At 40.5% G+C, this 21,604-nt stretch overlaps 1 protein-coding gene across 6 annotated transcripts in view; it reads right to left on the reverse strand.

Annotated features, from left to right (window-relative positions):
- The window catches only part of ENTPD1 (ectonucleoside triphosphate diphosphohydrolase 1), a 133,459-nt gene that overhangs the window by 40,877 nt on the left and 70,978 nt on the right, over positions 1-21,604 (reverse strand). For 5 of the 6 annotated variants that reach the window (XR_003608366.2, XM_088020075.1, XM_028098661.2 and 2 more), the window contains one exon: positions 8,466-8,593. Coding sequence is in view for 5 of the 6 variants with exons in the window: in XM_028098661.2 (XP_027954462.1) it covers positions 8,466-8,593 (128 nt within the window). In the remaining variant the exon portion in view is untranslated. Of the gene's footprint in view, positions 1-8,465; positions 8,594-21,158; positions 21,226-21,604 lie in introns of those variants that run through there. The other variant, XM_028098663.2, reaches the window with a different exon arrangement.

Raw genomic sequence — 21,604 nt, forward strand, 5'->3', positions numbered from 1 at the left:
TGTGGTATCTCCAGTTTTGTTTTTCTTTTTCAAGACTGCTTTGGCTATTCAGGGTCTTTTTGGATCCATATACATTTTAGGATTGTTTGTTCTAGTTCTGTGAAAAATACTCTTGGTATTTTGATAGGGATAGCATTAAATCCATAGATTGCTTTGGGTAGTATGAACATCTCCCAATCCATGAGCATGGAATATCTTTCATTTGTTTATGTCAATTTCAATTTCTTTCATCAGTGTTTTATAGTTTTCAGAGTACAAGTCTTTTACCTCCTTGAAAGTTGAAAGAAAGTTTATTCCTAGGCATTTTATTCTTTTTGGTACAATTGTAAATGGGATTGTTTTCTTTCTTTTTTTTTAATTTTAAGATTTTATTTCTTTATTTGAAAGAGAGAGACCAAGCGAGAGAGGGAGAGAGAGAGAGCACCAGTGGGGGTGGGGGGAGCAGAGAGAGAGAAGGAGAAGCAGACTGCCTGCTGAGCAGGGAGCCTGACACGGGGTTCAATCCCAGGACCTCAGGATCATGACCTGAGTTGAAGGCAGATGCTTAACTAACTGAGCCACCCCGGCACCCCATGGGATTGTTTTCTTACATTCTTTTTCTGTTATTTCATTATAGATGTGTAGTGTATAGATATGCAATGGATTTCTATATGTTGATTTTTTATCCTCTCACCTTACTAAATTCATTTATCAGTTTTGGTAGTTTTTTTGGTGGAGTCTTTAGGGTTTTCTATATATAGTACGATATCATCTGCAAATAGTGAAAATGTTCCTTCTTCCTTACCAATTTGGATGCCTTTTATTTCTATTTCTTGTCTGATTGCTGTGGCCGGGACTTCTAGCACTATGTTGAATAGAAGTGGTAAGAGTGGGCATTTTTGTCTTTTTCTGATCTTAAAGGAAAAGTTTTCAGTTTTCACCATTATGATGTTAGCTGTGGGTTTTTTTTAATATATGGCCTTTGTTATGTTGAGGTATATTTCCTCTAAACCTACTTTGTTGAGAGTTTTTATCATGAATGACTTTTGTACTTTGTCAAATGCTTTTTCTGCATCTATTGAGATGATCATATGATTTCTATCCTTTCTCTTATTAATGTGATGTATCATGTTGATTGATTTGCAAATATTGAACCACCCTGCGTCTCAAGAATAAATCCCACTTGATTGTGGCGAATAATTTTTCTAATGTATTGTTGGATTTGGTTTGCTAATATTTTGTTGAGGATTTTTGCATCTATATTCATCAGAGTTATTGGCCTGTAGTTCTCTTTTTTTCTTTATCTGGTTTTGGTGTCAGGGTAATGTTGGCCTCATAGAATGAAATTGGAAGTTTTCCTTCCTCTTCTATTTTTTGGGATAGCTTAAGAAGACTAGGTATTAGCTCTTCTTTAAATGTTTGGTAGAATTCACCAAGGAAGCAGTCAGGTCCTGGATTTTTGTTTGTTGGTAGTTTTTTTTATTACTGATTCAATTTCATTGCTGATAATAGGTCTACTCAATGTTTCTATTTCTTCCTGATTCAGATTTGGGAGGTTATATGTCTCTAGGAATTTATCCATGTCTTCTAGGTTGTCCAGTTTGTTGGCATATAATTTTTCATAATAGTCTCTTATAATCCTTTGTATTTCTGTGGTATTAGTTGTTATTTCTCCTCTTTCATTTCTAATTTTGTTTATTTGAGTCACCTCTCTCTCTCTCTTTTTTTTTTTTTTTGATGAGTCTGGCCACAGGTTTACCAATTTGGTTTATCTTTTCAAAGAACCAGCTCCTGGTTTCATTGATCTGTTCTATTGTCTATTTAGGTTTCTACTTCATTTATTTCTGCTCTAATCTTTCTTATTTCCTTCCTTCTAGTGGTTTTGGGTTTTGTTTGTTCTTCTTCTTCTAGGTCCTTTAGGTATAAGGTTAGGTTGTTTAAGATTTTTCTTGCTTCTTGAGGTAGGCCTGCATTGCTGTGAACTTCCCTCTTGGAACAGCTTTGCTGCATCCCAAAGATTTTGGACCATTATGTTTTCATTTGCATTTGTCTACATGTATTTTTTTATTTCCTCTTTGATTTCTTGGTTGACCTGTGCATTGTTTAGTAGCATGTTATTTAATCTCCATGCTCTTAACAGATTTTTGTTTGTGGTTGATTTCTAGTTTCACAGTGTTGTAGTCAGAAAAGATGCATGGTATGATTTCAATCTTTTTGAATTTGTTGAGACTTGTTTTGTGGCCAATATGTGATCTATTCTGGAGAATGTTCCATGTGCACTTGAAAAGAATATGTATTCTACTGTTTTAGGATGGAATATTGTGAATATATCTGTTAGATTATTCTGGTCCAATGTATCATTCAAAGTGACTGTTTCCTTGTTGATTTTCGGTTTGGAAGATCTATCCATTGACGTAAGTGGAGTGTTAAAATCCCCTACTATTATTATGTTACTATTGATTACTCCCTTTATGTTTGTTATTAGCTGCTTTATGTATTTGGGTGCTCCCATATTGCGTGCATATTTACAATTGTTGTATCTTCTTGTTGGATTGTTCCCTTTATGATTACATGGCGTCCTTCTTTGTCTCTTGTTACAGTCTTTATTCTAAAGTCCATTTTGTACAATATAAGTATTGCTACCCCAGCTTTCTTTTCACTTCAATTTGTATGATAAATGCTTTTCCATCCCCTCACTTTTTTTTTTAAGATTTTATTTATTTATTTGAGAGAGAGAGAGAGAATGAGAGATAGAAAGCACGAGAGGGAAGAGGGTCAGAGGGAGAAGCAGACTCCCTGCCGAGCAGGAAGCCCGATGCGGGACTCGATCCCGGGACTCCAGGATCATGACCTGAGCTGAAGGCAGTCGCTTAACCAACTGAGCCACCCAGGCGCCCTCCATCCCCTCACTTTTAATCTGCATATGTCTTTAGGTCTGAAATGAGTTTCTTGTGAGCAGCATATAGATGGGTCTTGATTTTTTATCCATTCTGTCACCCTATGTCTTTTGGTTGTAGCATTTTGTCCATTTATATTCAATCTGATTATTGATAGATATGTACATATTGCCATTTTGTTACTTGCTTTATGGTTGTTTTTGTAGTTCTCCTTTTCTTCTCTTGCTGCTTTCTCTCATGGTTTCCTGGCTTTCTTTAGTGATATACTTGGATTCCTTTCTCTTTATTTTTGCATATCTATTACTGGTTTTTGATTTGTGGTTAGCATTACCTTTATATATAACATCTTATGCATATAGCAGTCTATGTTAAATTGATGGGTTGCTTAAGTTTGAATCCATTCTTTATTCCTTTCCCCCCCATGTTTTAAGTATATGGTGTCACACTTTACATCCTTTTACTTTGTGAATCCCTTGACTGATTTTTATAGATATACTTATTTTAACTGTCTTTGTGCTTCCTATTTTTCTTACTCCTGCTTATGGTCTTTCCTTTCCACTCAAGAGTCCCCTTTAACATTTCTGGTAGTGGTCATGAATTCCTTTAACTTTTGTTTGTCTGGGAAACTATCTCTTCTTCTATTTTGAATGACAGCCTTGCTGGATAGAGTATTCTTGGCTGCAGGTTTTTTTCCTTCAGCACTTTGAATGTACCATGCCACTCCCTTTTGGCCTGCAAAGTTTTTGCTAAAAAATTAGCTACAGCCTTATGGGATTTCCCTTATAAGTAATTATTTTCTCTTGCTGCTTTTAAAATTCTCTTTATCACTACTTTTTGCCATTTTAATTACTATATATCTTGGTGTGGACCTCCTTGGGTTGATTTTTGTTGAGGGTTCTCTGTGCCTCCTGGATCTGGATTTCTGTTTCCTTCTCCTGATTCAGGAAGTTTTCAGCTATTATTTCTTCAAATAAATTTTTTGCCCCTCTTTCTCTCTCTTCTTCTGGGATCCCTATAATGTGAATGTTTTTATGCTTGATGGTGTCACTGAATTCCCTGGTTTTATTTTTTTATTATTTCTTTCTTTGCTCCTGTTCAGCTTGATTGCTTTCCATTACTCTGTCCTCCAGTCACTGATCCATTATTCTTCTTCTTCCAGTCTACTATTTATTCCATCTAGTGTAGGTTTAATTTGAGTTATTGAGTACTTCATCTCTGATTGGTTTGTTTTTGTTTTCCTTTTTTTTTCCCCAAAGATTTTCTTTATTGAAAGAGAGAGAGAGAACGGGGGAAGGGCAGAGGGAGAAGGAGAGAGAGAATCCCAAGCAGATTCTCAGCTGAGCACAGAGCCCGACACAGGGCTTGATCCCTGAGATCACAACCTGAATCAAAACCAAGAGCTGGTTGCTCAACCAACTGAGCCACCCAGGTGACCCTCTTTTTTGTTTTCTCTGTTAAGAGTGTCACTCTTTTCTCAAGTCCAGTGAGTATCTTTATGACCATTACTTCAAATTCTCTACAAGCATATTACTTATCTCCATTTGTTAGCTCTCTTGCTGTGATTTTGTCCTGTCCTTTCATTTGGGATCTATTCCTCTGTCTCCTCATTTTGTCTAACTCTCTGCACCTGTTTCTCTGTGTTAAGAAAGACAGCTATGTCTCATGTACTTGACAGTAATGGCCTTATGAAGAAGAGGTCCCGTAGTGTCCTGCCATACAGTGTCCCCGGTTCACCTGGCGCTTCAGGGTTATCTCCTATGTGTGATGCATGTGTCCTGCTGTTATGGCTTAGCCGCTTTTGCCTTCAGTCCAGTTGTTTGCAATGGCTCTCTTTGCCTGTTGTGGGCAGAGTTTGGGCTGTGTGTTGTTAGTGGGCCAGTATAGGGCCACTTTCAGCTTGAGTTGAGTTAGACCAGGAGTTTGCCAGAGATGCAGTAACACCAAACTGTAGGGCACTTTCCTTGTGTTGTCTTCTGAGAGGCTTTCACAGGTGGGCAGGACCTGCAGTCAGACCAGACATCTGCTGCCAGCCCACTGCTGGGGCTGCAGTCAGATTGGTGTGTGTGGTTATCTTCCACTCTCCCCAGGACAGGAGTCACTTTGGAGTGGTGCTGGCCTATCAGGGCTGCTTGTACACTGCCAGGCTTGTGGCACCACTTTGGATGGGCTTTGGCCAACGGCATACTGGAGGGGGCAGGTACACAGGAGAATGCAGGGATGGGGGGGTGGGGCACACAGTGTTAGCAAGGTTTGTTTAGGTCTGTTGTGAAAGGTGACCTGTAGCCACCAGAACCGAGGTTGGCTGGATTGGAGGGGGTGGATCCCAAGAAGCACTTGGGGGCAGGGTGGGTGGTATTAGTAAGGTCTGTTGTGATAGGAGACCTGGAGTGAGGCCTGGCTGGAGCCAGCATGTCCACAGGAGAACACAAAGGCGGGGCATGCTGTTAGCAAGTTAGGTAGTATTGGAGAAGTGCTGGTTCACAGGTGTTCATGTGTTTATGCTGGAGGGTGGGGGAAGGAAATGGCATCCACCAGCTCCTTTGTTTTTAGAGAAGTCTCCCAATGATCCCTGCCCCTCCAAGCACATGCTGAGATTAGTAAACAAATCTCCTTCCCGCACACCCCAGATGCTTTTCAAACTGCTGCTTCTATGCTGTATCTCCACAGGGCTGTTTGTTTAAGGGTGCTATCTCTTTAAGGGTGGGGACTCAGTTTCCTCTCACCCTCCTGGCTCTTCCAGAACTGAGCCCACTAATTTTCAAATTTCCAGGCATTAATCCCTGCTGACTATAAGAACTTGGGAAATTAGGCCCCTCTGGTTTCATGTAGGATCCCTGTGTGCGTGGGGTGCTTGGTGTGACAGTCTGGTCCTCTCCCCTTTCCATGCCTGTATTGATCCTCCTTCCTACAGACAGGTCCATTTAGCTTCCAAATATGTCTCCACCCTCCCTACCCTCTTTGATATGGCCTCTTCTCTGCATTTAGCTGTGAAGAGTCTGTTCTGTCAGTCTTCAGATCGTTTTCTGGGTTATTTACATGGATGTGGGTGTTATCTTGTTCCATGGGATGAGGTGAGCTTAGGATCCTCCTACTCCACCATCTTCCCTGGAAGTTCGATGTTATGTTTTTAAAACAAATGTACCAGGTACAAATATTGAAATAAGTATTATCCTTAAATCATAATTTTTGAAAGAAAATCAATTTATTCCAACAAACTACTCAAAGCACTTTAGTAGCTCATGATATCTGGGATGATCCTGGTATTAGTTTATAAACCACACAAGAAAAAGTCTCATTTCCTGTTCCTTATTTTAGATTTTATAATGTTTTATCATATACCTTATTCCTCAAACTTGGTTTTAAATGATTTCAGAGATATTATCAAAGAGTATGCTCTAAAGCAGCAATGTCCAATTGAACTTCCTTCAGCAGTGGAAATGTTCTGTGTCTGCATTGTCAAGTTTAGTATCCACCAGCTGCATGAGGCTATTGAGTGCTTGGAATGTGGCTAGTGCAATTAAGGAACAAAGTTATTTTATTTTATTTTATTTTATTTTATTTTGTTTTATTTTATTTTATTTTAATTAAGTTGAAATAGCTACATATGGTTAGTGACTATTAAATTGGGCAGCATACACAGCTTAAAGCCATCACCAAAGACAAGTTCCTAAAATATTTTTGCCCTCAATATATGCCAGCAATCTTATTAAAATTAGTGTATGACCTTAATAAATCACTAGTTTGCATATATAAAATGATCTTTGTGTAAAATAAACCAGTGATATTGCTATGAAGATTCATTTCAGATGCCACTGTCTACTCTTCAAATACTCATACCTCTTATTTAAAGACCTGTTCCATTTTGTGGGGCCAGCACAACACAGAATCACAACAGAGTCAATGATGACCACTGTGAAGGCAGGAAGGTCACCCATGACCAGAAGTATTCATGGGGCACACAGAGCTCAAGTCTGTCATGGATTTTGCCTCCTAGGCAGTGCCACTCTCCAATGATGCAATAATGAACATGTAAAAAGGTCAAATAAAGGCAATCATGACTTTAGCAGCTGGTAAACAAAGAGCAGAACCAAGATGTCACGAGGCTTCAACTGTGAGTGAAGTTTTGCCAAGAGAGCCAACATCACTCAACATTAAAAGGCAAGAGACCATTGACAATGAGACAATATCAGCCTTCTGAGCGGACAAAGGAGTTGCTGTGCACGGCAACACTGAGTTGAGTTCATGTCGCAAAGGAATGCCAATGTAACTCCAGGCCTCCGCTATATAGCAACTGATTTGGGTGGGTGGCAAAAGTTTTAGAAGCCTGGCATATGCATCCATCTTTCCAATCTCACAGTTTAGTATCTTCAAATACAAGAAAATAAACTTCTGCCTATGTATTTCAGAGCCTCCATGGTCAAGTTAACTTCTGGATATGGCATCGTCTGTGTGTACATATGTGCCAATATGTACAACATTCGCATATTGGCATATTCTGGGTCCTTTTAGATTTATTTACTTATACATTTATTTAATTTCAATGAAAGTTTAAAATGGTGTACTTACAACATAAATCTAAATTTTCCACATCCTTTTTAATTAACATATTAAAATAATGATATTACAAGCTACTTGTAAGATATTCATGTCTTTGAAATTTTACTTTGATGAATTTGAAAGGAAGCAGAAATCACAGCAGAGTTAACGATCCTAATTATTTTTAATGATATTAACTATCTCTTCAAATGTGGAAATTTCCAAGAAATCTGTCCACCCATGAATTCATTCCAAATCACTATATTTGATACATGTATGTGCTCTGTTTTTTTTTTCCATGGATTTTGCTGCTTTCTTTAATATATTTTTTTAAGATTTTATTTATTTATTTGACAGAGAGAGAGAGAGACACAGCAAGAGAGGGAGCACAAGCAGGTGGAGTGGGAAGCAGGGCAAGTGGGAAGCAGGGGAAGCAGGCTTCCCGCTGAGCAGGGAGCCCAATGCGGGACTGGGTCCCAGGACCCAGGCATCATGACCTAAGCCAAAGGTAGACGCTTAACGACTGAACCACCCAGGCGCCCCACTTTCTTTAATATTTTGAAGATGAGGAACAAGTCTTCTCCACAATCTTTGACTTTCAAAGAGCTTTATACAATGTTCTCTAATAAATTTTATTATTTTCGTGATAGTAATAATGATTAAGAAGATCAAAGAGTGCAGTGTTGTGACACATCCACGGTGAAACAATGAATAAGAAGAAGAGATAGTACTAGATCACAGAATATCAGCACAAAATATCACCACATGATATCAGTACATATCTGGATGTAGTGAATAAAGTATTTGTTTCTGTTAAAGTATTAATAATTATTGCTGAACAAGCATAAAGACAATTATCTTCCTACCACTAATTGATTCAAGACATTTCCTCTTCCAGAATGAGCATCATTCCATTTAACCTCCCTAATTCAGTGGATATTGACTTGCTCCTGGGCTGCCAGAACCTCCACCCCTCCTGTATGCTCTGATTTACCACAACCTCTTTCCCCTCCCCCACCGCACTCCAGCCAGAACCCCTCAGATTTGAGTTACCTTAACATTTTCTGGCAATGTTTTGTTCTGGGTCAGCCCCACAGCAATCAAAGAAATCACAGCCATGATAGAGGAGAAGCCAAGGATGATCAGTATATTTCTGCAACAAAAATTCTTCAGTTCAGACTCTAAAACCAAAAGCAGAAAAGAAAACGTCAACAAGAAATCAACAAACATTGATTTTCCTCCACTTTCCATAAGGTCTTGTGATAGCTATCTGAAGACATCAAAGATAGGTAAAAGTTCATCTTTATCCATACAACACTTGCAAAGTAATAGGGAAATAATTCAAGAACAAAAGCATTTGTCTGTCCTGTGATAAGGGCCAAGACTGAGTTAGTGCCTGTGGTAAGGAGAATGGACAGAATTAGGTCAATGACCAGATAAGGAATGAGGACAGGGAAGAATCCCAAATTGGCAGTTTAATAGGTCATACCGGTCTATGAGGGTACAAGCAACAACAAAAAAGGATTCCCCTCATTTTTCAAATCTACCACAAAATGTTTAAGATTTAAAAAGATTCTGATATATTCAGAATATATCATCAAACATCAAAGTCCCAACATTCCATGCCATTTTCTGGCTTGACACACCCCTTGCATTTCAACCACACTTATATGTTGTAATTGGTAATGGTGTATAGGCTGTGGAGTTTTGAACATTTCAACATTCACATTATCTTATCTATTCTTAGTCTCAACCTGTTGTAGAACATAATAAAGCTCCAAGCAGAAAATTATATAAAAGGCACAAGTTACTTTGATCATTACAAACATAGCATATAGCAGAAATGAACAAGAAATGAAAAGCTGCCCCATGCCCTCCATTCTGACAACTCACTCTCTTCCTCTCTCAACTTCCCAAACTATCCCTAAACTTTTTTCTTAGGCTTTGGGTAAGGATAGGATAAAGCAATAAAGAAACACATGGAATGAGATGGGCTCTACAGAATAGATTGCACTTCCCTAAAGACAGGGATTAAAGCAGCTGAAAGAGGAGCCAGACTGACTCTCCCCCTCTGGGTCTCCCTCTTGAACAGCAGTAGCCCCCACCACATGCTGAAACAGGAGCTCTTCTGCAAGCTCTTGAGTAGAAGCTTGGACTTAATCCAAAGGACTGTAACTGTATGGGTCTCCAGTCTGCTCATCAACCTCTAGAATCTTGAACCAGTCTTTACTCATCAGACCAAACAGTACAAAACTTAGGAGAAAAGTTTTAGCAACACCATTAGTTACTGCTTCCAAACATAGGAACAATAGATGAAATATATAGCACTTCCCCTCCTTCTCCCCACCCAAAAGAACCTCAATTTAGTTCAGATGACTGCCACTCCCCAAGCAGTCCACACACGCATGGGAAAAGGATACACTCCACCACCACCACCCGTGCCCCGCCCCCACCAGCCCCTGGCTCAGGGTCAGGCCTTATTGTTGTGCACAATCTCATTCCCTCACCAATGATTAGTTCAACAATGGATATGTACCCAAAAATGGCCCATGAGACCCTGGAGGAAGTCTGGTGGAGCAAGTCTAAGAAAAGAAAGGCAGCATTCTCGTCTTCCTCAGACATGGCCCTGCCTGGATGACATTCAGTGATGGCAGAACAGAGAAATGGACAGAACTTGAGTATTTGATACCATTTTGAACTGCTAAAAGAATAACCCTTGCTCCAATCTTCCTATGAGACTTATGCTTTGACCCAGTTAGAGTCTGGATTTTAATACTTTGAAGCCAAAATATCCTGATATAACTGGTATGCCAGAAGTTCCCTGTTTGATGCCAGGGCTCTGGAATGTGGAAAAGAATCGCCCTAGGTACTACCTGCCTCAGTTCCCAAAGTGATGCTGTTGACAAACACAGCTCATAACAAGCAGCACTTTGGATGAACAATTACAAATCTAATACCCAAGGGCAGCACATTGCAGCAGTTTCTATTTTAATTGAATTTTGAATGCTTTACTCCCTCAAGCTGTTAAAAAAAATCATTATTTTGTTTTCATAAATATGACAATTTTGCAACCTCATTTTCCTTCCACATGTATTTGGACACTAATCTTAGTAGTGACAAAGACCAACAAGATACCTGCTCTTTGGAGTTCACGATCTGACTGGGAAGATAAATAAGCCAGAACAGAAGTCATAAATCAGTGAATCCAGGTCATGATACATACTAAGAAGAAATTAAAACTAAGGGATGTTATACAGTTTAATGGAAATTAGAACCAAGGAATGGGATACGCCGCAGAGTTGGGGTGAAGGATTCAACTGAGGGTCAGGAAAGCCTCTCCGAGAAGGTGACATTTGACTGAGACCTGGATGATGAGAAAACACCAGCTATGAGAACGAGCAAGAACATTCCAGAAAGAGGGAACAGCAGCTGCAAAAGCCCTGAGGTGGGAAATAGCCTGACATGACTCTGTCTCTTCCATTTCCTAATGAGATTATTTGCTAACATTATTACTCCTGAACAGTTGGAAATATACTTTTCCACATTTGCCCAACTTTTGCGATGGCATCCATATTATCAGAATATATTCTGATATATAATATATAATACTTTCATCATATTCTTATTACAGATATGATAAGAAAAAGAACTTAGATGGGAGAGAAACTTTAGGAATTTTCCATACATGATTTTTTAAAGCTTTATTACCAAAAAAATAAAATAATAATAATAATAATAATAATGGCTAAGTTTGTTTTTCATGTAACTGGCTAGATTACCAGGGAGGAGTAATTAAAATACTACCATGTTTTCTATGGCTTAAGGCAGGTAGTTTTCAAAAGCCCTATACATGCAGGAAGCCAGACTCTTCTTAGGAGGTGGTACTAGCCATACCACTAGATGTGGGGGTACATGGGGGACTTAGCTGGGATGTGCTTATAAAAAGGGAACCACTTAGGTCACTGCCCCCTCTTCTCTGGTCCCCAGAGATCTTTCAGATGCCATGACTGCTACAGTCAAATTCTGTTATGGAAAATTCACAGTGACTGTCCCTCCCCCACTTCCCTGAGAGCCCTTCATTTGCCTTGTGGATAACAGAAATTCGGTTTCTATCACACAATGTGAAACGGCATTTCAAAAAACAATTTCAAGAAACACTTTTTATCAAAATATCAAATAACAAAGTGTTGTGTTTGTTTTCTTTTGAATTGTCTCACTATACTGGAGAATTAAGACTACCACTTCCCTCCCGTTTTTTTCCCTTTCATATGACAAGTGAGAAAATGTTTCTATTTAAAGTGAGAGTCAGGTAGAAAGTTCAGCTCTTCACCTGAGAGACAAAACTGAAGGAAACCCAAGCTTTGAGAAAACAGATTGATTTCAAGCCAATTAGCTATGTCAGAGGAAAAGAACAAAAAAGAAAAAATGATCTTTTGATTCTTACACAAACAGTCATCCTGACATCTATAGCTAGCATCCTATTAAAGTGAAGATCAAAATTCTGCCAGAGAAATCCCAGCCATCTCACTTCATGATACCAAAGATGTAATACCTTAAAATTTTACTTCATTAATAAAAAGATTTGGAGTGTTGGAGGATGTGGTAGGTTTCAGGCAAAAACAACCAAAGTTTTACTCTGCAGATCCTGTGTGACTCACTAGTTTCAGGCCATTTCCAGTTTGATGGGTTACATCCGCACTAAGCTTGGCTTGTCACATAGAGAAGAGCAAACACACACAAGCGCTGGAGAGTAAACAGCAAGAGTACTGTGGTCCTTCCTGTGGGCCTTCACAAAGCCCAGTGATGGGACAGTAACTGAAGTTAGGGACTGATCCTAATCTGGCCTAATCTGGTCCCAAATCCCAGCATCAAAGTCCCTGGACCATCTCTGCTATCTTCCTTCCCTTCCATCAGGTAGTTGTTCTTGGTGACACACATTTAGATTATTCTCACACTCCGGGGCTTTAAGATCCTTTCTCAATTTCTCAGTTCATTCCAGGTGCCTTTGACCCACCCCCTTCTATGGTGATATCCACCCCCCTCTGTACAACAGCCCTTTCTCGGACCTCCCACCCTTTCCAATGCCCTTCCCTATCAGAATCCATCCTTCCTGTGGCTGCAGAAATCTCCCATAACTGACATTCTCAGGGTTCTTCCGGATCAAGAATCTAAAGTAGCTTCCTACAGGCTGCCAGATGAAAGCCACACTGATCTAGACCTCTCAGCCCTCTGGAAATATAAGCCCTTCCTAACTCACCATTCCAATAAGCAGATATTTTTCTCCAAGATCATACTGCCTGACATTATGACCACTAGAATATAAGTACCTTGAGTGCAAGGACTTTTCTTCTGACTTGTTCATTGCTGTATTCCCAGTTGAATAAATGAATTTTGGATTCTGACTTTTCCTGAGAAATCTGAAATTTCCATCACCTAGAATTCTATTCCCCTTTCTCCACCACATCCTTTTCCTTGTCTCCTTTAAAATCAAGCTCAATAAGAGGCTATGTTCCCTCCATATGCTTCAAAGCTCGATTGTTCCAGTAGTTCTCTCTTCGTGTGCTGCTTCTAGATACTTCGTGAATTGACCCACTTCAGTTCGGGAGTTCCATAGCTATTATCGGGGAGGGGCTATGCTTCGTTCGTTCTTTCAATTAGTCACTCAACAATTGTTTAGGGAATGCGTTATACTGTGCACTAGCCCTGTCCTAGGCTCTGAACTATAGTAGTGAACAAAACAGATAAGTATCCCCATCCTCACGGTACTTATATCGTAGTTTGGAAGAAAAGACAATAAACAAGATAAGTAAAATTTATGGCATGTTACATAACTATAAGTGCTAAGGAGGGGAAAAAAGCAGGAAAGGTGAAGAGGAAGGATAAGTTGATTAAGAAAGGCCTCTCTGAGATGGTGATATTGAGAGTCAAGGAAGTAAAAAAGAAAGCATGCATACCTGTTGGGCAAGAGCATTAAAGGCAATTAGACTGCATGTGCAAAGGCCCTGAGGTGGGACAGTACCTGGCCATGAGGTCAGTACTCATGGAGAGTGATGCAGGGGGACAATAATAAAAGATGGTCAGGTGGGAGGGGCACCTGGGTGGCTCAGTCGTTAAGTGTCTACCTTCGGCTCAGGTCATGATCCCGGGGTCCTGGAATCAAGCCCCACATCAGGCTCCCTGCTCAGCGGGAAGCCTGCTTCTCCCTCTACCACTCCCCCTGCTTGTGTTCCCTCTTTCGCTGTGTCTTTCTCTGTCAAATAAATAAATAAAAATATGGTCAGGTGGGTAACCAAGTTGCTTGCTCATAGGACCTTGCAGTTTCCAGCAAGGGCTTTGCCTTACTCTAAGTGATCTGACTTATTTCTAATCATTTGTATAATCTACACTCAGCAGAATAGGGGTAAATAAGAAATCATTGGGGCCTATGAAGTCCCTGAAGAGGGAGGGTGTGGACTTTTAGGCAGCACACACCTGTCTCTTGTGATGAGGTGCTGGGGCTACTCCAGTGAGGTCAGGTCATAGGACAATCAAACAACCAAGTGTAGACAGAGCCTGGCTCTGTTGGAGCAGAGCCTATGCCAAGACCAGGGCTGGTAATGTGAATCCAGGAGGAATAAACACCATTACATGGGAGGTCTTCTCTATATCTTCTGGTCTTGGTGGATCCATACCTAAGAATCTTTGCTGAGAGAACATCATCATGAGGGGTTACCAAGCCAACCAGGATCCATGAGCAGAAAGTTCAACTCCACGAACTTCTGAAGGGTGGCTCAAGCTAGAGCAGAGTCCAGACAAGCTCACCTTTGCTCAGCCTCTCTAAGCCTCCATTTCTCCATGTGCAAAATGGGAGTCATAATAGTACCTACTTCATAGGGTTGCTCGGTAAGATCCAATGAGCTAACAATATGTAGCAGCCTATATTTCAAGAGTCTTCACTGTATTCCAGATTCTGCTCTTAGCACTCTATTTTTTTAAGATTTTATTTATTTATATGAGAGAGAGAGAGAGCACAAGCAGAGGGGGCAGCAGGCAGAGGGAGAAGCAGACTCCCTGCTGAGCAGGGAGCCCAGTGCGGGACTTGATCCCAGCACCCTGGTATCATGACCAGAGCCGAAGGCAGATGCTCAACTGAGCCACCCAGGTGCCTTGTACTCTTAGCACTTTAACTATAACCACTCATTTAACCCAACAATCCTGGGAGGTAGATGTACTATTATCATCTGCATCAGCTTCCTACGGCTACCACAACAAACTACCACAAACTTGGTGACTTAAAACAACATAAATTTATTCTCTCACAATTTTGGAAGTCCAGAATCAAGGTGTCAGCAGGGCCAAAGTCTCTGGAGAGGATTCCTTTCTTGCCTCTTCCAGCCTCTGCTGGCATTCTTTGGCTTGTGGGGGCATCTCTCTAAACACTGCATACAGCCTTTCTCCCTATGTCTGTGTATGTCACATTTCCCTCTCTTTTCTCTTATCAGGACATTAGTCATTGAATTTAGGGCCCACCCGAAATCCAGAATGATCTCATCTCAAGATCTTTAATTACACTGGCAAAGACTCTTTCTAAATAAGGTCAGAATTACAGGTACTATTATCATCGTCATTATTGTCATTTTACAGATGAGGAAACTTAAGTCACAGGTTAAGGAAGTTGCTCAGAGTTACACTGATGTAGAAGCAAGCACAGGTATTCTGGACCCAGAGGCCAGGTTTTTAACCACTGCCCTAACCTGGACCACATGACTAAGGCTTAGTACAGTGCCTTAGTACAGTACACTATTACTGTGTAGTAATAGTGCTGTATGTGGGAGCCAATCCCATCATCCAGAAGTGAAAAGTGACTGACTTTGAGGATTTGGCTGGAGGGGTTGTCGGGATGTTGTCACAGATGACACCAGACAATGTTGTACCTTTTAAAACAGAGTCCCCAAGGTAATTCCCCAAGAGGTAAAGGGACTTGCTCAAAGTCATACATCTTACAAACAGCAGAGAGGAATCCAATCTGGGTCTCTCATGCCCACTCCACTGCCTCAGCCATTGCTCTGCATTAGGGACATGTAGAAATTACTCAGCTTTGTTCCTCGACTCAGTGCAAAAGAATTCACCCCAAGTTCTGTTCAAATGGAAAGATCTTACTCCATCTCACACCCCCACCCATATTTTTCCAATTAATAAATCCAGAGTCAAGTTTGAGGACAGAGCATTTTAATTTGGTAGGGTTTTTTCCTGCCTGTGTTTTTAAGTCAAGGAAGTCAGTACAATGTCACTAAATACACAAATGCTAAAAATAAACTGCAAGGCCAGTTAGTTAAAGGGCAAAAGGCAAATGAGAGGGAGGGAAAACATGGTTTACTCAGGCTTGGGAGACACGTGCAAGAAGACAGAATAAGAGGGGAAGGGAAAGGTGGAGGACGTAATGGAAGAGAGGTAGAGATGGATACTTGAGTAGATTAACCACGCCCTGTCCCACTGATCTCTTGAACCACAGACTTCAGAGGAAGTCATTTGCTTTTATTTATGATCTTTTATTCCTACTCTTTGAAATGTTAATTAGCTTGTTAATCTCAGTTCACAGCTCTTTAGAAAAGGAGTGCATTTATCTTAACAAAGTAGCCTGGCTGATCCTGAGTGAACCCCTTCAGAGATTCAGCTTTGGGTGGGATGAGCCCATCTAGGGACACCAGGCAATGGAAATGGAAGTAGGGGTGCAGAACAAGCTCTTCCTGCAAATTAGATTCTGCCAATCTCATGTTCCCCACCCCACAGTTCTTGCTGTGAGCTGTGCTCTTTTCAGATTAGCAGCAAGTAACTGACTTTGCACTTGGTATGCCTGACTCTAAAAATGTTAATGACTGCAAAAATCAAATGCCGACAGGGGCTCTGTGTGTGGGAAACAAGGAAGCAAAGGAGTCCCTTCCTCACTCTTCTTCTCCTTACTTCCTCCCACCGCACCATCTACCTCTTCACCCATACCCCTTCTGGCCTCTCCTGCATTATTTTGCCCATAGACTGCATGGAGCACAATAAGTCTTTGTGGTCATCATGGAATTCCATATTCAAGTATAGGGCTGGCAAGGAGGAGGGTTGTTTCCAGCAAAATATCACTGAGACTGCAGACAGGAATTCCCTGTGTCCCAGCCAACACGCGTAACAATCTCATGTATTGATGGTCTCTGCAATAAGTACATTGCTTCCACTAAATGAATCCTCTTCCACATCTGAATTGAAGAATTGCACCCTCAAGATTCTACCCTTTCTCAAAGCAGCTGCATTTGTCAATAAGCTTTGGTTCTTTGTAGCGAGACAAACTAAGAAAATCTGTACTGGCCACATATCACTAGTATGGGGGTCGCAGCCAAGGTGGGGTAAACTGACTCACCCAGGTTGCCTGGCCTTATAGTCCCCTGTGTTCTATACTTTCCATTCATAAATTCTCTCATTTCTACTTCCACATCTTTGCACCATGAGATATATTTAATATAAAACATAAAAATATTTCTGCAGCAAAATATGCCATTAAAAAGGTAAAAAATTAGTTTGTTTCTCAGAGTCCATAGTCTCTCATGGCTTGTCTCCCCCTCCGATTTCCACCCCCTTCATTTCTCCCTTCCAACTATCTTCTTCTTTTTTTTTTTAACATATAATGTATTATTTGTTTCAGAGGTACAGGTCTGTGATTCATCAGTCTTACACAATTCACAGCGCTCACCATAGCACATACCCTCCCCAATGTCTGTCACCCAGCCACCCCATCCCTCCCATCCCCCACCACTCCAGCAATCCTCAGTTTGTTTCCTGAGATTAAGAATTCCTCATATCAGTGAGATCATATGATACATGTCTTTCTCTGATTGACTTATTTCGCTTAGCATAATACCCTCTAGTTCTATCCACATCGTTGCAAATGGCAAGATTTCGGTTTTTTGATGGCTGTATAATATTCCATTGTCTATATATACCACATTTTCTTTATTCATTCATCTGTCAGTGGACATCTGGGTTCTTTCCATAGTTTGGCTATTGTGGACATGGCTGCTATAAACATTGGGGTGCACATACCCCTTCGGATCACTACATTTGTATCTTTGGGCTAAATACCCAGTAGTGAAATTGCTGGGTCATACGGTAGCTCTATTTTCAACTTTTTGAGGAACCTCCATACTGTTTTCCAGAGTGGCTGCACCAACTTGCACTCCCACCAACCATGTAGGAGGGTTCCCCTTTCTCCACATTCTCACCAACATCTGTCATTTCCTGACTTGTTAATTTTAGCCATTCTGACTGGTGTGAGGTGGTATCTCATTGAGGTTTTGATTTGGATTTCCCTGATGCCAACGATGTTGAGCACTTTTTCAGGTGTCTGTTGGCCATTTGGATGTCTTCTTTGGAAAAATGTCTGTTCATGTCTTCTGCCCATTTCTTGATTGGATTATTTGTTCTTTGGGTGTTGAGTTTGATAAGTTCTTTATAGATTTTGGATACCAGCCCTTTATCTGATAGGTCATTTGCAAATATCTGGTTTTGTTGACTGTTTCTTTTGCTGTGCAAAAGCTTTTTACCTTGATGAAGTCCCAGTAGTTCATTTTTGCCCTTGCTTCCCTTGCCTTTGGCAATGTTTCTAGGAAGAAGTTGCTGCGGCTGAGGTCGAAGAGGTTGCTGCCTGTGTTCTCCGCTAGGATTTTGATGGACTCCTGTCTCACATTTAGGTCTTTCATCCATTTTGAGTCTATTTTTGTGTGTGGTGTAAGGAAATGGTCCAATTTCATTCTTCTGCATGTGGCTGTCCAATTTTCCCAACACAGTTTGTAATGTATATAATGTATGGTGATTAACATAACATAATAAAATAAAATTTTTAAAAAAGTAAAAATTACAAACTAAGGAAAATATTTGCAACAACTATGAACCAGCTGATTTCCTTAATATATAGAATCATTAAAAATCATTAAGAATATGATCAACCTACCAAAAGAAGAATAAGCAAAAAACATGAATAGGCAATTTGAAGAAGAACATATATTCTTAACATATTAAGTGTACTGCAATGCCCTTAATTAAAGAAATGTAAATGAAAAAAATGAGATAGCTTTTATCACTTACCAGAACAGCAAAGTTTTTTTATTAGATAAATGTATAATATTACTACATACTTACTAGAATGGCCAAAATTAAAAAAAAATACTGACAATACCAAATGTTGGCAAGGATGTGGAGCAACTGGAATTCTCATATGTTGCTACTGGGGATGCAAAATGGCACAGCCATTTTGGAAAGAGTTTGGCAGTCTCTCATGAAGTTAAGCATACACTTGCCATATGACCAGGCAATCCCACTCTTAGGGATTTATCAAAGGAAAGTTAAGACATACGCCTACACAAAACTCAAAATAACCCAAATGCCCATCAACTAGTGAATGTACCAAATTGTGACACAACCATGCAGTAGAATTCTAGTTAGTAACAAGAAAGAAAGAAACTACTGATAATGGCAACAACATGGATGAATCTCAAAAGCATTAAACTAAGTGAAAAAAGCCAGACTCAGAAGGTTATATACTGTATGATTTCATTTATATGACATTCTGGAAAAGGCAAAACTAAGGACAGCAATCAGATCAGTGGGTAGAGGTTCAGAGACAGAGGACTGACTACCAAAGACCACAAGGGAACTTGCAGAGATGTTGGAAACACTCTATATTTTGATTGTGATGGTAGTTAGATGACCATATACGTTTGTTAAAATCCATAGAACTGTACATCTAAGAAGGGTGAATTTTCAGGAAGGAAATTCAGTAAAGAAATTCTATTTATCAACAATGATGTGGGGAAACAGGCATTTCTTACATGTTGGTGGGAGTAAAAATTCATACAACCTCTTTGGTGGGTGGCAATTTTGTAATACCTATGAAAGAGTAAAATACATATATCCTTTGACCCAAGAATTCTACTCCTAAAGATTTAACCTCCTGATAATACTTACAAAGTTACAAAAAGATGCACGTATAGGGATGTTTGGTGCAGCATTATCTGTAATAGCTAGACTAAAAATGACTAAAGGTCCATTAACTGGGATCTGGATATATAAATTGTAATACACTATAGATAATATTATGCAGGCATGACAAAGATTTTGATTTATGAATGTTGATACAGACTGTCTTTGAAATATTTTATATGTGAAAAGCAAAATGCGAAATAATACGTACAGTGTGTTCTCACTGGGTAAAGGCATAGACATCTCTGGAAGAATACGGATTCGCTAGGACTCAGGACTCAGCATACGGTCATACTCACAACTAAGATTTATTACAGGGAAAGGATATGAAGCATCAGCTAAGAGGAAAAAAAGCATGGGACTAAGTCTGGAGGAAACCAGGCACAAGCTTTCAAGGGTCTTCTCCCAGTGGAGACCACAGGACATACTTAATTCCCCCGGCAGTGAGTTGGGACAACACATGTGAAATGTTGTCTATCAGGGAAGCTCACCAGAGACCCAGTGCCCAGGGATTTCACTGGGGGACAGCTACAAAGGCACCTTCCATCCAGCATTCACCAATATTCCACTCTCAGAAGGAGAGCAGGTACCCAGCACAAACCACACTACCTGCGCAGTCCAAGCACAGTGAGCCATCCCCACCAATCCTCAGAACGGTGAGAACCCTTCTGAAATCCAGACACATCCAAGGGCTAACCCAGCAAGCAGGTCCCCTCAAGGATAGAAGTCCCAGGCTTGCATGTTGGTTCCCTTCTGCACCAAGCAATTCTTAAAATATTTTACCACGTGACCATCCTTACTCTCTCCTTTCCCTCCCTCCTCTCTCCTCCTTCCTTTCCCCCTTCCCTTCTTCCTTCCTTATACTGATTCTCTGAATAATTTAAAATTCTTAATAGAAATTCCTAAAAACCCAAAGGCTTTGAGCTGAAGAAGAAAAATTTACAGAGGGTTTCCAGTTTGGAGTAAAGGGGCAAAGACACTGGGAACCCAGAAGGTAGGGAATGGGTAAATAGGAAGTTGTGCTTTGGTAGTCTGATGCTGACTTTGCTGATTCTCTGCCCACTCTGCCACCCTTCTACCCACTCACCAACCTGATGAGGCCCAGCAGCCATCTCTGGGTCCCCACTCATTCATTCTTCCTAGGTCAGTGTAATCTCTTTTGTACTCTTTGGGGCAGAATCGTCAGGTGTCACTGGGCCAGACTTTGGGTGGATTCAGAGCTTTATTCTGAGGGAAATTTGGTACCTCCTCTCAGGCACCTCTGCTGTTATGTAACAAAACAAGAGGGAAGAGCTCTCTGGATGAGATACCGTCAAGTTTCTAAATGCCCATGGTAACTTTGTCATAGATCATCAGTAATTAAACAGCTGGCTCTCTCTCTTTAATGATCAACACAGAGTATTTGCACTTTAGATACTTTAGAACTCAACCTTAAGTTGATCAGTATCTAGTTCCTGTCAAGAGTGTAACAGACACAATTGATATTTGGGAGGGACAATCTAAAAATCCCCTAGATTTTTTAGCTTATTTTCTGTACTCATTTAGTGTGGTGGAAGGAAGGAGGGGTTAAAGAAAGTCCCTGGACCTTAGAGAAAGGGGTGTCCTCCTAGAGCAAAACTAGTAAGACCAACACATAACAGATGAGAGCAGCTCCTACCAACATTGCCCACACTTTTTAAAAAATGTATGTTCAGTCCAGTTGATGTGGGAAACAAAGGCAGAAGAAAAATTATTAAATGTCCTTACTACCTACAGTCCATTGACGAGTCCTTGAACCAGGCAGAGTGACATTCCTCCAGGAACTCAGCTGCCTCAATGTTAATACTTCGCTGAGGGCAGAAGGCAATCTTAGCCCAATCCCCAGGATCCTGTGAGTCTACTTTAACATATAAAAATTCCTTTGGGGGACGCCTGGGTGCCTCAGTCAGTTAAGCGTCTGCCTTCAGCTCAGGTCATGATCCCAGGGTCCTGGAATCTAGCCCCGCATCGGGCTCTCTGCTCAGCAGGGAGTCTGCTTCTCCCTCTCCCTCTGCTCTGCTCCCTCTGCTTGTGCTCTGTCAAATAAATAAATAAAATCGTTAAAAAAAATTCCTTTGGAAACTTCCTTTATCTCTACCCCCTAAGATACATGTTGGCAATCATCTTCCAAGCATATGACCCACCGATATACATCTGAAGAGTCTCGTGACTGAGTT

This window comes from Eumetopias jubatus, unplaced genomic scaffold, assembly GCF_037043125.1.
Source record: "Eumetopias jubatus isolate StellerSeaLion01/CBP00866 unplaced genomic scaffold, mEumJub1_p1.0 scaffold_17, whole genome shotgun sequence".
Lineage (NCBI taxonomy): Eukaryota > Metazoa > Chordata > Mammalia > Carnivora > Otariidae > Eumetopias > Eumetopias jubatus.